This window comes from Oncorhynchus keta, unplaced genomic scaffold, assembly GCF_023373465.1.
Source record: "Oncorhynchus keta strain PuntledgeMale-10-30-2019 unplaced genomic scaffold, Oket_V2 Un_scaffold_21284_pilon_pilon, whole genome shotgun sequence".
NCBI classification, from domain to species: domain Eukaryota; kingdom Metazoa; phylum Chordata; class Actinopteri; order Salmoniformes; family Salmonidae; genus Oncorhynchus; species Oncorhynchus keta.
The window spans coordinates 20001-37500 of NW_026290861.1; the positions used below are offsets into that span (position 1 = coordinate 20001).

At 41.7% G+C, this 17500-nt stretch overlaps 1 protein-coding gene across 1 annotated transcript in view; it reads right to left on the reverse strand.

The window, feature by feature from the left end:
- Positions 1-17500, reverse strand: part of cacna1hb (calcium channel, voltage-dependent, T type, alpha 1H subunit b) — a 200210-nt gene that overhangs the window by 991 nt on the left and 181719 nt on the right. Inside the window, 7 exon segments of the mRNA XM_052515078.1 lie at positions 323-457; positions 1255-1754; positions 2069-2240; positions 3046-3357; positions 6291-6412; positions 6928-7002; positions 15887-15982. Of these exon segments, the coding sequence (XP_052371038.1) occupies positions 323-457; positions 1255-1754; positions 2069-2240; positions 3046-3357; positions 6291-6412; positions 6928-7002; positions 15887-15982 (1412 nt within the window).

Sequence of the window (17500 nt, forward strand, 5' to 3'; positions counted from 1 at the left end):
GGTTGAGGTGTGGAGGGGGAGGAGAGGGACAGGCTGGGACCTCCAGAGCAGAGAGCGAGGGTGAGGCTGGGACCTGGGGTCTGGGGTATCTCAGGCCTCTGGGGTGTCTGTGGGTTGTCTGTCGTCTGAGGGGTGGAGATCTGAGGGCTGGGGGGCCGCTGGGGCCTGCTATCACTGTGGCTCCTACTGTGTCCTCTGGTAGATATAACCCTCTGACTGTGTGTGTGACGCAGTGTGTGTACGGTGTGTGTGTGGCTGGAGGTGCGTCCTCGGGGGGCGCGGGACGGCGAGGAGGGGTGGTGTACGTCCAGGTGTGTGTTACCACCAGGGGCAGGCTGGGTAGCGGTGAGAGGTGCATGCTGGGTACGGTGAGGTGGGTGCCGTCGACAGAGCTCCCTCCCCGCAGATCGTCGGTGGAACTGCAGCTCAGGTCCTCAGAGTCACAACGCACCGCCTCCTACGAACAGACAGGAAGTAGGAAGTAGAGACAGGAAACAGAGGGTCAGAGGTCACTGGGACTGTTTTGAACACAATGTTTGAACATTGAATTAATGACAGTTGAAGGTGAATGAAATTTAAATCTGGCCTGGACTGTAAAGTTCCCAGCTAACACAAAACATTCTAACAACTCGATCTGGCCTGGACTGTAAAGTTCCCAGCTAACACAAAACATTCTAACAACTCGATCTGGCCTGGACTGTAAAGTTCCCAGCTAACACAAAACATTCTAACAACTCGATCTGGCCTGGACTGTAAAGTTCCCAGCTAACACAAAACATTCTAACAACTCGATCTGGCCTGGACTGTAAAGTTCCCAGCTAACACAAAACAAACAGACGACTTCGTTCCCAGCTAACACAAAACATCCAGGGAAAGTTCCCAGCTAACACAAAACATGTGCTGCCTGGGAAAAAGCTGCAGTTCTAACACAAAACATACCTGTCTCCTCAGCTGTCTTCTCACACCGATCTGGCCTGGAGGAGCTGGGTCCCGGCTGTCTGTCCATGCTGCCTGGGATGGGCTAACACAAAACATTCTAACAACTATAAGCCTGGTGTGTCTATTGATGCTGCTAACACAAAACATTTCGCATGCAAGGGCTCGCAGAACATGACATTAATGTGCTTCCTGGGCGTGTCTACCTGTCTCCAGCTGTCTTCTCACACCGAGGGAGGAGCTGGGAGGGGCTGGGATGGGCTACTCATATAAGAGGTGTGTCTATTGATGCTGTTTGCGGGGCTACTGTGTGTCTACTGTCCATGCTGTGGGAGGGGCTGTGGATATAAGGGCGTGTCTATCCATATGAGGGTGTGTCTTCTGTCCATGCTGTGGGAGGGGCTGTGGATATCGATGTCTACTGTCCATGCTGTGGGAGGGGCTGTGGATATAAGGGGTGTGTCTACTGTCCATGCTGTGGGAGGGGCTGTGGATATAAGGGGCGTGTCTATCGAGGTAACGGGAGGAGTCTCTGTCGATGCTCTGAGCAGGGCTGAGTCTGTAACTATGTGTGTCCATACTGTGGGAGGGGCTGTGGATATAAGAGGCCCGTCTGCTGTCAACGTGGCCAGGCCTCCTGGGGGTGTGTCTCGCCATGGAGAGGGAGTGTCTGTCTACGCTGTGGGAGGGGCTGAGCCTGACTGTGGGTCTGCAGCTGGAGCCCCTGGAGCTGAGGGATGCGTGGCTTCCAGACGGTAACGCCCCCGGGACCTGCAGTAGGGATCCTGCTCCGCTAGAACCCATGGAGTAGACAGAACCTAGGAGACAGAGAGAGAGACCTAGAACTCTGACACCTTGAACTCTGAGACCTAGAACCCTGACACCTAGAACCCTGAGACCTAGAACTCTGAGAGATAGAACTCTGAGAGATAGAACTCCGAGACCTATAAATCTGAGAGATAGACCTCTGAGACCTAGAACTCTGAGAGATAGAACTCTGAGAGATAGAACACTGAGACCTAGAACACTGAGACCTAGAACCCTGAGACCTAGAACTCTGAGAGATAGAACACTGAGAGATAGAACACTGAGAGATAGAACACTGAGAGATAGAACTCTGAGGGATGGTTACCTGAGAAACCGCATCCCTTGTAGGTGTCGTGGCCAATGGGAGGGTAGCGGGTGTGTCCGAGAGGCTGTAGGGGGCGGAGCATGTAGCTGTCGCTAGGCAGAGACATCATACGAGACAGAGACGGCCGGCCCGCCGTCAGCAGGCTACCACGACAACGCTCTTCTTCCACAACCTGGGACAAAAACACGACCATGAACGTCATCTTCCTCATTTTATTGAACTTTTAGTCATTTAGCAGATTCTCTTATCCACAGTGACTTACAGGAAGGAGTGAGTGGATACATTTTCATACTGTTCCCCTCCCCAGGGAATCAAAACCACAACCCTGGAGTTGTAAGTGCCTTGGCTCAACCAAACTGAGCCACACGGGACCGTACCGTAACCATAACAATCATCACTGTCACCATTTCATACTGTTCCACCACCACCACACAGTTAAGGACTGTCGGGAAGCTGATCTGACCCACCACATGACTGTAAGTCGGGAAGCTGATCTGATAGACCTGTGGCGACAGCTAAATGGCATATATTGACCCTAGACCTTGGTTAGCCCCCTGACAGTTTCATGACGGGAAGCTGATCTGACCCTAGACCACCACCACCCCCCTGACAGTTAAGGACTGACGGGAAGCTGATCTGGTTAGCCCCCCTAGACGGGAGGCCTGACCCTAGACCTGTGGTTAGCCCCCCGACAGTTAAGGACACGGGAAGTTCTGACCCTAGACCTGTGGTTAGGACTGACGGGAAGCTGATCTGACCCTAGATCTGTGGTTAGCCCCCTGACAGTTAAGGATTGACGGAAGCTGATCTGACCCTAGATCTGTGGTTAGCCCCCCTGACAGTTAAGGACTGACGGGAAGCTGATCTGACCCTAGACCTGTGGTTAGCCCCCCCCCCTGACAGTTAAGGACTGACGGGAAGCTGATCTGACCCTAGATCTGTGGTTAGGTCCACCTACAGGCGATCCATCTCCATACCTGTCCAGATGATTCCACGCCGCACACTGTGGCGTTGCTAAAGGGACAAATGGCCTCCTGTCGCGCCTCCTCTTGCCTGGCCTCCTGTTGCCTGGCCTCCTCCTGACGCGCCTCCTCCTCCTTGGCCTCCTCCTCTGCCTCCTCCTGTGCCTCCTTGTTGCTCTCCTCGAGGTGTTTCATCAACACCGCCACCACCACGTTGACCAGCACGAACTGGGCCGTCAGGACGAAGGTCACGAAGTAGACCGGAGAAACCAGAGGGAGGTAGGACAGACAGGAACGGTCCTCTGGACGACAGTCCCGCAGCGTGTCCTGAGGGGACAGAGGGATGATACTATTGGGACAGGTAGCTCAGACGACAAGAGGAAGGTAGGACAGACAGGAACGGTTCTCTGGACGACAGTCCCGCAGCGTGTCCTGAGGGGACAGAGGGATGATACTATTGGGACAGGTAGCTCAGACGACAAGAGGAAGGTAGGACAGACAGGAACGGTCCTCTGGACGACAGTCCCGCAGCGTGTCCTGAGGGGACAGAGGGATGATACTATTGGGACAGGTAGCTCAGACGACAAGAGGAAGGTAGGACAGACAGGAGCGGTCCTCTGGACGACAGTCCCGCAGCGTGTCCTGAGGGGACAGAGGGATGATACTATTGGGACAGGTAGCTCAGACGACAAGAGGGTTGAGAAAGACACATCCTCCCGAAGACAGAGCAACAGATTACTACTTTTGATACTTAAGTATATTTTAGAGATTAAATTCACTTTTTGATTCTAAAGTATATTAAAAAAATATATATTAAAAAAGTAGTATTTTACTGTGTGACTTTCACTTAAGTCATTTTTCTATTAAAATGTATCTTTGCTTTTACTCAAATATGACAACGAGGTTGTAGTTTCTGTCAAGATGCTTGAGGACACCAGAAAATGGGGACTGTCGTTTACTGAAGGACAGGAGGCCCGTAGCATTGATCTGTTTGGAACTTTTTAAGAAAACGTATATTTCATACAAACAATGCTGAGCCTTTGTAACCGATGTGAAATGGCTAGCTTAGTTAGCGGTGGTGCGGCGCTAATAGAAGTAGTTGTTCCCCTTGCTCAGCAAGAGCCGCAGCATTTGTGGAGAGATGGGTAACGATGCTTTGTGGGTGTCAGTTGTTGATGTGTGCAGAGGGTCCCTGGTTCGAGCCCGGGTCGGGGCGAGGGGACGAAACTTATACTGTTACACAATGTCATTGTCCATGCTTTTCATGCCAACAGAGCTTCTTGTGTAGAATGATGGCATTACGTTGTATTGTGTTTCTCAGGCTGTAACTCCAGTCCTGACCACCAGGTGGAGCCATTGAGTTGAGCCACAGCCTGTCTGTTGGCACAAGACACACAGAGCCAAGCCTATCAGAGAGCCAGAGTGTCTGACTGACTTGGATAACAGCCAATTACCAATTACCCGGGGGAAGAGAGATGGTTTTAGCCAATGAGCGATTCAGATAAATATCTCTGGTTCCCTCAACGTTCCGTGTAGGTTCGAAAAACATTCCATGTTGTTTTACTAGGTTATGAATCAGGTTCCACTGACAGACATCTGGGAACAGTGTTCTGTGTTCTGTGCATGTGTTCTGTGTTCTGTGCATGTGTTCTGTGTTCTGTGCATGTGTTCTGTGTGTGTGTTCTTTGTTCTGTGTTCTGTATGTGTGTCCTGTGTTCTGTGTCTGTGTTCTGTGTGTATGTTCTGTGTTCTGTGCATGTGTTCTGTGTGTGTGTGTCTTGTGTTCTGTGTTCTGTGTGTGTGTTCTGTGTTCTTTGTTCTGTGTGTGTGTGTTCTGTGTTCTGTGTGTGTATGTTCTTTGTTCTGTGTGTGTATGTTCTTTGTTCTGTGTGTGTGTGTTCTGTGTTCTGTGTGTGTATGTTCTTTGTTCTGTGTGTGTATGTTCTTTGTTCTGTGTGTGTGTTCTGTGTGTGTGTGTGTGTTCTGTGTTCTGTGTGTGTGTTCTGTGTTCTGTGTGTGTATGTTCTGTGTTCTGTGTTGTGTGTTCTGTGTGTGTGTTCTGTGTGTGTGTGTATGTTCTTTGTTCTGTGTGTGTATGTTCTTTGTTCTGTGTGTGTGTTCTTGTGTTCTGTGTGTTCTGTGTTCTGTGTGTGTGTTCTGTGTTCTGTGTTCTGTGTGTGTGTATGTTCTGTGTTCTGTGTGTGTGTTCTGTGTGTGTGTGTGTATGTTCTTTGTTCTGTGTGTGTGTTCTGTGTGTGTGTGTGTGTTCTGTGTTCTGTGTTCTGTGTTCTTCAAACAATGCCAGCTCCAAGCCTTAAATAGAAGCTCCACACGCATGACTCCCGAGTGGCGCAGCGGTCTAAGGCAGTGCATCGCAGTGCTTGAGGACCGTCACTACAGACCCGGTTTCGATCCCAGGCACAATCAGCAGTGACCAGGAGTCCCATAGGGCGGGGCACAATTGTCCCAGCTTCGTTTAGGGGAGGTTTACATGGCTCATCGCACTCTAGCGACTCCTTGTGGCGGGCCGGGCGCCTGCAGGCCGACTCCTGTTGTCAGTTGAACGGTGTTTCCCATCGACACGTTGGTGCTTCTGGGTTAAAGCGGGTCGGGGTGTTAAAGAAGCAAAGTTTTGGTGGGTCATGTTTTTCGGGGAGGACGCGTGACTCGACCTTCACCTCCCGAGCCCGTTGGGGAGTTGCAGCGATGAGACGAGATCAGGATTGAAATTGGAGAGTAAAAATAATATGTAGATATTTGTTTTAATAGAACGTCCACGACGGGACCTGTAAAGAAGGATGAGAACCCTGTGTAAAAGCAAGAAGAATGTCTGAATTCAGTAGCAGTCTTCATTTTGTATTAATGAGGGGGGTTTTCCCCTCTGTGCCTGGAACAACAACAAGGTACAACTAAACCCTGTTTTCCCCCAAAGCTGTGATCTGACATAGCTGATTGGTCGACTATCACTCTCTGATTGGGTAGTTTACCTTCATAATTCCATTCCAGTTGTCACCGGTGGAAACCGGTGATCTGACATAGCTGATTGGTCGACTATCACTCTCTGATTGGGTAGTTTACCTTCATAATTCCATTCCAGTTGTCACCGGTGGAAACCGGTGATCTGACATAGCTGATTGGTCGACTATCACTCTCTGATTGGGTAGTTTACCTTCATAATTCCATTCCAGTTGTCACCGGTGGAAACCGGTGATCTGACATAGCTGATTGGTCGACTACCACTCTCTGATTGGGTAGTTTACCTTCATAATTCCATTCCAGTTGTCACCGGTGGAAACGCGGAACAAGGTGAGGAACGCCATGCCAAAGTTCTGGAACGTGGCGTGGCGACTCAGACCCTCACACGGGTTCTCCTCGGAACACTCTATAAGCACAGAGAACACGTGAAAGGGGGTAGTGGGGTGATATATAGAGAGAGAGATGGGAAGGGGGTGTGAGGGGAGGAGAAAAGAGAGGGGGAGAGAGAGAGGGAGAGTGGGGTGAGAGGAGGGAGGGAGGGGGAGGGAGGGGAGGGAGGGAGGGAGGGAGGGAGGGGGGGAGGGAGGGAGGGAGGGAGGGAGGGAGGGAGGGAGGGAGGGAGGGAGGGAGGGAGGAGGGAGAGGGAGGAGGGAGGGAGGGAGGGAGGGGGAGGGAGGGAGGGAGGGAGGGAGGGAGGGAGGGAGGGAGGGAGGGAGGGAGGGAGGGAGGGAGGGAGGGGGAGGGAGGGAGGGAGGGAGGGAGGGGGAGGAGAAAGAAAGAGACAGAGAAAGAGAGAAAGAGAGCGAGGGGGGAAAAAAAGAGAGAGAAAATAGGGAGAAGGAAGACGGATTAATTTCAGGGGAAATCAACTCAACAGCTCATCAGCGTAAATGAAACAGTTCACCTTCACAGCACTGTGACTGACCCAGTTGTCAAACAGCTGGAGTGCTGCATAGATGAAGAACAGCAACATGAAGAGGAGACCCAGATTCCCACCTAGAGACACAGAATATATTATAATACAGGATAGATTAAAATACAGATTATTATAACACCCACCCAGATTCCCCACCTAGAGAATATATTATAATACAGGATAGAATAACATACCCAGTCAGATTGTTATAACACCCAGTCAGATTATTATAACAGGGAGACAGATTATTATAATACCCAGACAGATTATTATAACACCCAGACAGATTATTATAACACCCAGTCAGGTTATTATAACACCCAACAGATTGGACCCAGTCAGATTATTATAGGGACCCAGACAGATTATTATAACACCCAGACAGGGATTATAACAGGGAGGACAGATTATTATAACACCCAGCCAGATTATTATAACAAAGAGACAGATTATTATAACACCCAGACAGATTATTATAAAACCCAGCCAGAAATTATTATAATTAACCCAGACAGATTATTATAACACCCAGAAATTATTATAACACCCAGACAGATTATTATAACACCCAGACAGATTATTATAACACCCAGTCAGATTATTATAACACCCAGTCAGATTATTATAAGACCCAGACAGATTATTATAATACCCAGACAGATTATTATACAGGATAGATTATTAACACCCAGACAGATTATTATAACACCCAGCACAGATTATTATAACACCCAGACAGATTATTATAACACCCAGTCAGATTATTATAACACCCAGTCAGATTATTATAACACCCAGACAGATTATTATAATACCCAGACAGATTATTATAACACCCAGACAGATTATTATAACACCCAGACAGATTATTATAACACCCAGACAGATTATTATAACACCCAGACAGATTATTATAACACCCAGACAGATTATTATAACACCCAACAGATTATTATAACACCCAGACAGATTATTATAACACCCAGACAGATTATTATAACACCCAGACAGATTATTATAACACCCAGACAGATTATTATAACACCCAGACCAGATTATTATAACACCCAGACAGATTATTATAACACCCAGACAGATTATTATAACACCCAGTCAGATTATTATAACACCCAGACAGATTATTATAACACCCAGACAGATTATTATAACACCCAGACAGATTATTATAACACCCAGACAGATTATTATAACACCCAGACAGATTATTATAACACCCAGACAGATTATTATAACACCCAGACAGATTATTATAACACCCAGACAGATTATTATAACACCCAGACAGATTATTATAACACCCAGACAGATTATTATAACACCCAGACAGATTATTATAACACCCAGACAGATTATTATAACACCCAGACAGATTATTATAATACCCAGACAGATTATTATAACACCCAGACAGATTATTATAACACCCAGACAGATTATTATAACACCCAGACAGATTATTATAACACCCAGACAGATTATTATAACACCCAGACAGATTATTATAACACCCAGAGTCAGATTATTATAACACCCAGACAGATTATTATAACACCCAGACAGATTATTATAACACCCAGACAGATTATTATAAGGGAGACAGATTATTATAACACCCAGACAGATTATTATAACACCCAGACAGATTATTATAACACCCAGACGATTATTATTATAACACCCAGACAGATTATTATAACACCCAGACAGATTATTATAACACCCAGACAGATTATTATAACACCCAGACAGATTATTATAACACCCAGACAGATTATTATAACACCCAGACAGATTATTATAACACCCAGACAGATTATTATAACACCCAGACAGATTATTATAACACCCAGTCAGATTATTATAACACCCAGTCAGATTATTATAACACCCAGTCAGATTATTATAACACCCAGACAGATTATTATAACACCAGACAGATTATTATAACACCCAGACAGATTATTATAACACCCAGAGATTATTATAACACCCAGTCAGATTATTATAACACCCAGTCAGATTATTATAACACCCAGACAGATTATTATAACACCCAGACAGATTATTATAACACCCAGACAGATTATTATAACACCCAGACAGATTATTATAACACCCAGACAGATTATTATAACACCCAGACAGATTATTATAACACCCAGACAGATTATTATAACACCCAGACAGATTATTATAACACCCAGACAGATTATTATAACACCCAGTCAGATTATTATAACACCAGTCAGATTATTATAACACAGACAGATTATTATAACACCCAGACAGATTATTATAACACCCAGACAGATTATTATAACACCCAGACAGATTATTATAACACCCAGACAGATTATTATAACACCCAGACAGATTATTATAACACCCAGACAGATTATTATAACACCCAGTCAGATTATTATAACACCAGACAGAGACAGATTATTATAACACCCAGACAGATTATTATAACACAGACAGATTATTATAACACCCAGACAGATTATTATAACACCCAGACAGATTATTATAACACCCAGACAGATTATTATAACACCCAGACAGATTATTATAACAACATTATCAGACAGATTATTATAACACCCAGACAGATTATTATAACACCCAGTCAGATTATTATAACACCCAGACAGATTATTATAACACCCAGACAGATTATTATAACACCCAGACAGATTATTATAACACCCAGACAGATTATTATAACACCCAGACAGATTATTATAACACCCAGACAGATTATTATAACACCCAGACAGATTATTATTATAATAACCCAGACAGATTATTATAACACCCAGACAGATTATTATAACAGACCCAGACAGATTATTATAACACCCAGACAGATTATTATAACACCCAGACAGATTATTATAACACCCAGACAGATTATTATAACACCCAGACAGATTATTATAACACCCAGACAGATTATTATAATACCCAGACAGATTATTATAACACCCAGATTATTATCAGATTATTATAACACCCAGACAGATTATTATAACACCCAGACAGATTATTATAACACCCAGACAGATTATTATAACACCCAGACAGATTATTATAACACCCAGACAGATTATTATAACACCCAGACAGATTATTATACCACCCAGACAGATTATTATAATACCCAGACAGATTATTATAACACCCAGTCAGATTATTATAACACCCACTCAGATTATTATAACACCCAGTCAGATTATTATAACACCCAGACAGATCATTATAACACCCAGACAGATTATTATAACACCCAGACAGATTATTATAACACCCAGACAGAATATTATAACACCCAGACAGATTATTATAACACCCAGCCAGATTATTATAACACCCAGACAGATTATTATAACACCCAGTCAGATTATTATAACACCCAGACAGATTATTATTAGACCCAGACAGATTATTATAACACCCAGACAGATCTTTAACAGTATTACTATAGTACTACTACAGTATTATATTAGTATCAACAATATTACTAGTAGTATTATACTACAGTATTATAACACCCAGACAGATTATCAACAGTATTACTAGTCAGATTAATAACTGACAGTATTATATTAGTATTATAGTTACCTGAGGTAGAGCCTGAACCACAGTGTCTAGTAGAGCTCTCATCCCTGTTGCCATCTTCAACAGTATTACTATAGTACTACTACAGTATTGTATTAGTATCAACAGTATTACTATAGTACTACTACAGTATTATATTAATATTATAGTTACCTGAGGCAGGGCCTGAACCACAGTGTCTAGTAGAGCCCTCATCCCTGTTGCCATCTTCAACAGTATTACTATAGTACTACTACAGTATTGTATTAGTATCAACAGTATTACTATAGTACTACTACAGTATTATATTAATATTATAGTTACCTGAGGCAGGGCCTGAACCACAGTGTCTAGTAGAGCTCTCATCCCTGTTGCCATCTTCAACAGTATTACTATAGTACTACTACAGTATTGTATTAGTATCAACAGTATTACTGCCATCTTCAACATATTACTTATACTACTACAGTATTATATTAATAGTATAGTTACCTGAGGCAGGGCCTGAACCACAGTGTCTAGTAGAGCCCTCATCCCTTATACTACTACAGTATTGTATTAGTATCAACAGTATTACTATAGTACTACTACAGTATTATATTAATATTATAGTTACCTGAGGCAGGGCCTGAACCACAGTGTCTAGTAGAGCTCTCATCCCTGTTGCCATCTTCAACAGTATTACTATAGTACTACTACAGTATTGTATTAATATCAACAGTATTACTATAGTACTACTACAGTATTATATTAATATTATAGTTACCTGAGGCAGGGCCTGAACCACAGTGTCTAGTAGAGCTCTCATCCCTGTTGCCATCTTCAACAGTATTACTATAGTACTACTACAGTATTGTATTAGTATCCACAGTATTATAAGTAATACTACAGTATTATATTAATATTATAGTTACCTGAGGCAGGGCCTGAACCACAGTGTCTAGTAGAGCCCTCATCCCTGTTGCCATCTTCAACAGTATTACTATAGTACTACTACAGTATTGTATTAGTATCAACAGTATTACTATAGTACTACTACAGTATTATATTAATATTATAGTTACCTGAGGTAGAGCCTGAACCACAGTGTCTAGTAGAGCCCTCATCCCTGTTGCCATCTTCAACAGTATTACTATAGTACTACTACAGTATTATATTAGTATTATAGTTACCTGAGGCAGGGCCTGAACCACAGTGTCTAGTAGAGCCCTCATCTCTGTTGCCATCTTCAACAGTATTACTATAGTACTACTACAGTATTGTATTAGTATCAACAGTATTACTATAGTACTACTACAGTATTATATTAATATTATAGTTACCTGAGGCAGGGCCTGAACCACAGTGTCTAGTAGACATCCCTGTTGCCATCTTCAACAGTATTACTATAGTACTACCAGTATTGTATTATTCAACAGTAACTATAGTACTACTACAGATTATATTTATTAAGTTACCCAGGGCCTGAACCACAGTGTCTAGTAGAGCTCTCATCCCTGTTGCCATCTTCAACAGTATTACTATAGTACTACTACAGTATTGTATTAGTATCAACATAGTATTACTATATAACTACAGTATTATATTAATAGTATAGTTATGAGGCAGGGCCTGAACCACAGTGTCTAGTAGAGCTCTCATCCCTGTTGCCATCTTCAACAGTATTACTATAGTACTACTACAGTATTGTATTAGTATCAACAGTATTACTTAGTACTACTACAGTATTATATTAATATTAAGTTACCTGAGGCAGGGCCTGAACCACAGTGTTATAGAGCTCTCATCCCCTGTTGCCATCTTCAACAGTATTACTATAGTACTATACAGTATTGTATTAGTATCAACAGTATTACTATAGTACTAGACAGTATTATTATAACACCTGAGGCAGGGCCTGAACCACAGTGTCTAGTAAGCTCTCACCCCTGTTGCCATCTTCAACAGTATTACTATAGTACTACTACAGTATTGTATTAGAACCATCAACAGTATTACTATAGTAATACTACAGTATTATATTAATATTATAGTTACCTGAGGCAGGGCCTGAACCACATTCTAGTAGAGCCCTCATCCCAGATCTTCAACATTATTACTAAGTACTACTACAGTATTGTATTAGTATCAACAGTATTACTATAGTACTACTACAGTATTATATTAATATTATAGTTACCTGAGGTAGAGCCTGAACCACAGTGTCTATTCATCCCTAGTTGCCATCTTCAACAGTATTACTATAGTACTACTACAGTATTATATTAGTATTATAGTTACCTGAGGCAGGGCCTGAACCACAGTGTCTAGTAGAGCCCTCATCTCTGTTGCCATCTTCAACAGTATTACTATAGTACTACTACAGTATTGTATTAGTATCAACAGTATTACTATAGTACTACTACAGTATTATATTAATATTATAGTTACCTGAGGCAGGGCCTGAACCACAGTGTCTAGTAGAGCCCTCATCCCTGTTGCCATCTTCAACAGTATTACTATAGTACTACTACAGTATTGTATTAGTATCAACAGTATTACTATAGTACTACTACAGTATTATATTAATATTATAGTTACCTGAGGCAGGGCCTGAACCACAGTGTCTAGTAGAGCCCTCATAATGCCATCCCCAGTATTACTATAATACTACTACAGTATTGTATTAGTATCAACAGTATTACTATAGTACTACTACAGTATTATATTAATATTATAGTTACCTGAGGCAGGGCCTGAACCACAGTGTCTAGTAGAGCTCTCATCCCTGTTGCCATCTTCAACAGTATTACTATAGTACTACTACAGTATTGTATTAGTATCAACAGTATTACTATAGTACTACTACAGTATTATATTAATATTATAGTTACCTGAGGCAGGGCCTGAACCACAGTGTCTAGTAGAGCTCTCATCCCTGTTGCCATCTTCAGACAGTATTACAGTATTATATTAATATTATAACAGTAGAGCTCTCATCCCTGTTGCCATCTTAGTACCAGAACAGATTTATTATAAAGTATTATAGTACTATTACCTGAGGCAGGGCCTGAACCACAGTGTCTAGTAGAGCTCTCATCCCTGTTGCCATCTTCAACAGTATTACTATAGTACTACTACAGTATTGTATTAGTATCAACAGTATTATTATAGTACTACTACAGTATTATATTAATATTATAGTTACCTGAGGCAGGGCCTGAACCACAGTGTTAGTAGAGCCCTCATCCCTGTTGCCATCTTCAACAGTATTACTATAGTACTACTACAGACCCAGTATCAACAGTATTATATAGTACTACTACAGTATTATATTTATATTATAGTTACCTGAGGTAGAGCCTGAACCACAGTGTCTAGTAGAGCCCTCATCCCTGTTGCCATCTTCAACAGTATTACTATAGTACTACTACAGTATTATATTAGTATTATAGTTACCTGAGGCAGGGCCTGAACCACAGTGTCTAGTAGAGCCCTCATCTCTGTTGCCATCTTCAACAGTATTACTATAGTACTACTACAGTATTGTATTAGTATCAACAGTATTACTATAGTACTACTACAGTATTATATTAATATTATAGTTACCTGAGGCAGGGCCTGAACCACAGTGTCTAGTAGAGCCCTCATCCCTGTTGCCATCTTCAACAGTATTACTATAGTACTACTACAGTATTATATTAGTATCAACAGTATTACTATAGTACTACTACAGTATTATATTAATATTATAGTTACCTGAGGCAGGGCCTGAACCACAGTGTCTAGTAGAGCCCTCACTGAATCCAGAACAGATTACCATAGTACTTACAGTATTGTATTATTCAACAGAAACCTAGAACAGATTATATTATATTATAGTTACCTGAGGCAGCCTCACAGTGTCTAGTAGAGCCTCATCCCTGTTGCCATCTTCAACAGTATTATTATAACTACTACCAGAACAGAACCATCAACAGTATTACTATAGTACTACTACAGATTATATTAATATTAACCCAGAACAGTGTCTAGTAGAGCTCATCCCTGTTGCCATCTTCAACAGTATTACTATAGTACTACTACAGTATTATATTAATATTAAGTTACCTGAGGCAGGGCCTGAACCACAGTGTCTATGAGCCCTCATCCCTGTTGCCATCTTCAACAGTATTACTATAGTACTACTACAGTATTATATTAATATTATAGTTACCTGAGGTAGGGCCTGAACCACAGTGTCTAGTAGAGCTCCATCCCTGTTGCCATCTTCAACAGTATTACTATAGTACTACTACAGTATTGTATTAGTATCAACAGTATTTTATAGTACTACTACAGTATTATATTAATATTATAGTTACCTGCAGGGCCAAACAGTGTCTAGTAGAGCTCTCATCCCTGTTGCCATCTTCAACAGTATTATTATAGTACTACTACAGTATTGTATTAGTATCAACAGTCATTACTATAGTACTACTACAGTATTACAGATTATTATAGTTACCTGAGGCAGGGCCTGAACCACAGTGTCTAGTAGAGCTCTCATCCCTGTTGCCATCTTCAACAGTATTACTATAGTACTACTACAGTATTATATTAATATTATAGTTACCTGAGGCAGGGCCTGAACCACAGTGTCTAGTAGGCCCTCATCCCTATTAGAACTATAGTACAGTATTACTATAGAACTACTACAGTATTATATTAGTATCAACAATATTACTATAGTACTACTACAGTATTATATTAGTATCAACAGTATTACTATAGTAATACTACAGTATTATATTAGTATTATAGTTACCTGAGGCAGGGCCTGAACCACAGTGTCTAGTAGAGCTCTCATCCCTGTTGCCATCTTCAACAGTATTACTATAGTACTACTACAGTATTGTATTAGTATCAACAGTATTACTATAGTACTACTACAGTATTATATTAATATTATAGTTACCTGAGGCAGGGCCTGAACCACAGTGTCTAGTAGAGCTCTCATCCCTGTTGCCATCTTCAACAGTATTACTATAGTACTACTACAGTATTATATTAATATTATAGTTACCTGAGGCAGGGCCTGAACCACAGTGTCTAGTAGAGCCCTCATCCCTGTTGCCATCTTCAACAGTATTACTATAGTACTACTACAGTATTATATTAATATTATAGTTACCTGAGGCAGGGCCTGAACCACAGTGTCTAGTAGAGCCCTCATCCCTGTTGCCATCTTCAACAGTATTACTATAGTACTACTACAGTATTATATTAATATTATAGTTACCTGAGGCAGGGCCTGAACCACAGTGTCTAGTAGAGCTCTCATCCCTGTTGCCATCTTCAACAGTATTACTATAGTACTACTACAGTATTATATTAGTATTATAGTTACCTGAGGCAGGGCCTGAACCACAGTGTCTAGTAGAGCCCTCATCCCTGTTGCCATCTTCAACAGCTTCAACACTGAGGACCAGAACAGACCCATTAGAACTGAAACCAGAATAGAACCATTAGAACTGAAACCAGAACAGAACCATTAGAACAGAAACCAGAATAGAACCATTAGAACCGAAACCAGAATAGAACCATTAGAACAGAAACCAGAACAGAACCATTAGAACTGAAACCAGAATAGAACCATTAGAACAGAAACAGACCATTAGAACAGAAACCAGAACAGACCCATTAGAACTGAAACCAGAATAGAACCATTAGAACTGAAACCAGAACAGAACCATTAGAACTGAAACCAGAACAGAACCATTAGAACTGAAACCAGAATAGAACCATTAGAACAGAAACAGACCATTAGAACAGAAACCAAACAGACCCATTAGAACTGAAACCAGAATAGAACCATTAGAACAGAAACAGACCATTAGAACAGAAACCAAACAGACCCATTAGAACTGAAACCAGAATAGAACCATTAGAACAGAAACAGACCATTAGAACAGAAACCAGAACAGACCCATTAGAACTGAAACCAGAATAGAACCATTAGAACTGAAACCAGAACAGAATCATTAGAACTGAAACCAGAACAGGCCCATTAGAACTGAAACCAGAACAGACCCATTAGATCTGAAACCAGAATAGAACCATTAGAACAGAAACAGACCATTAGAACAGAAACCAAACAGACCCATTAGAACTGAAACCAGAATAGAACCATTAGAACAGAAACAGACCATTAGAACAGAAACCAGAACAGACCCATTAGAACAGAAACCAGAACAGACCCATTAGTATTGAAACCAGAACAGAACCATTAGAACTGAAACCAGAACAGGCCCATTAGAACAGAAACCAGAACAGACCCATTAGAACAGAAACCAGAACAGAATAATTAGAACTGAAACCAGAACAGACCCATTAGAACTGAAAACAGAACAGACCCATTAGAACAGAGACCAGAACAGAACCATTAGTATTGAAACCAGAACAGACCCATTAGAACAGAGACCAGAACAGAATCATTAGAACTGAAACCAGAACAGACCCATTAGAACTGAAACCAGAACAGGCCCATTAGAACTGAAACCAGAACAGACCCATTAGAACTGAAACCAGAACAGAACCATTAGTATTGAAACCAGAACAGAACCATTAGAACTGAAACCAGAACAGGCCCATTAGAACTGAAACCAGAACAGAACCATTAGTATTGAAACCAGAACAGAACCATTAAAACTGTAGAAAAGGACCCAAACACATCGCTCTGGATAAGAGCGTCTGCTAAATGACTTAAATGTAAATGTAAAATACTGTACACATATACAGTCGTGGCCAAAAGTTTTGAGAATGACACAAATATTATTTTTCAAAAAGTCTGCTGCCTCAGTTTGTATGATGACAATTTGCATATACTCCAGAATGTTTTGAAGAGTGATCAGATGAATTGCAATTAATTGCAAAGTCCCTCGTTGCCATGCAAATGAACTGAATTCCCCCCAAAAACATTTCCATTGCATTCCAGCC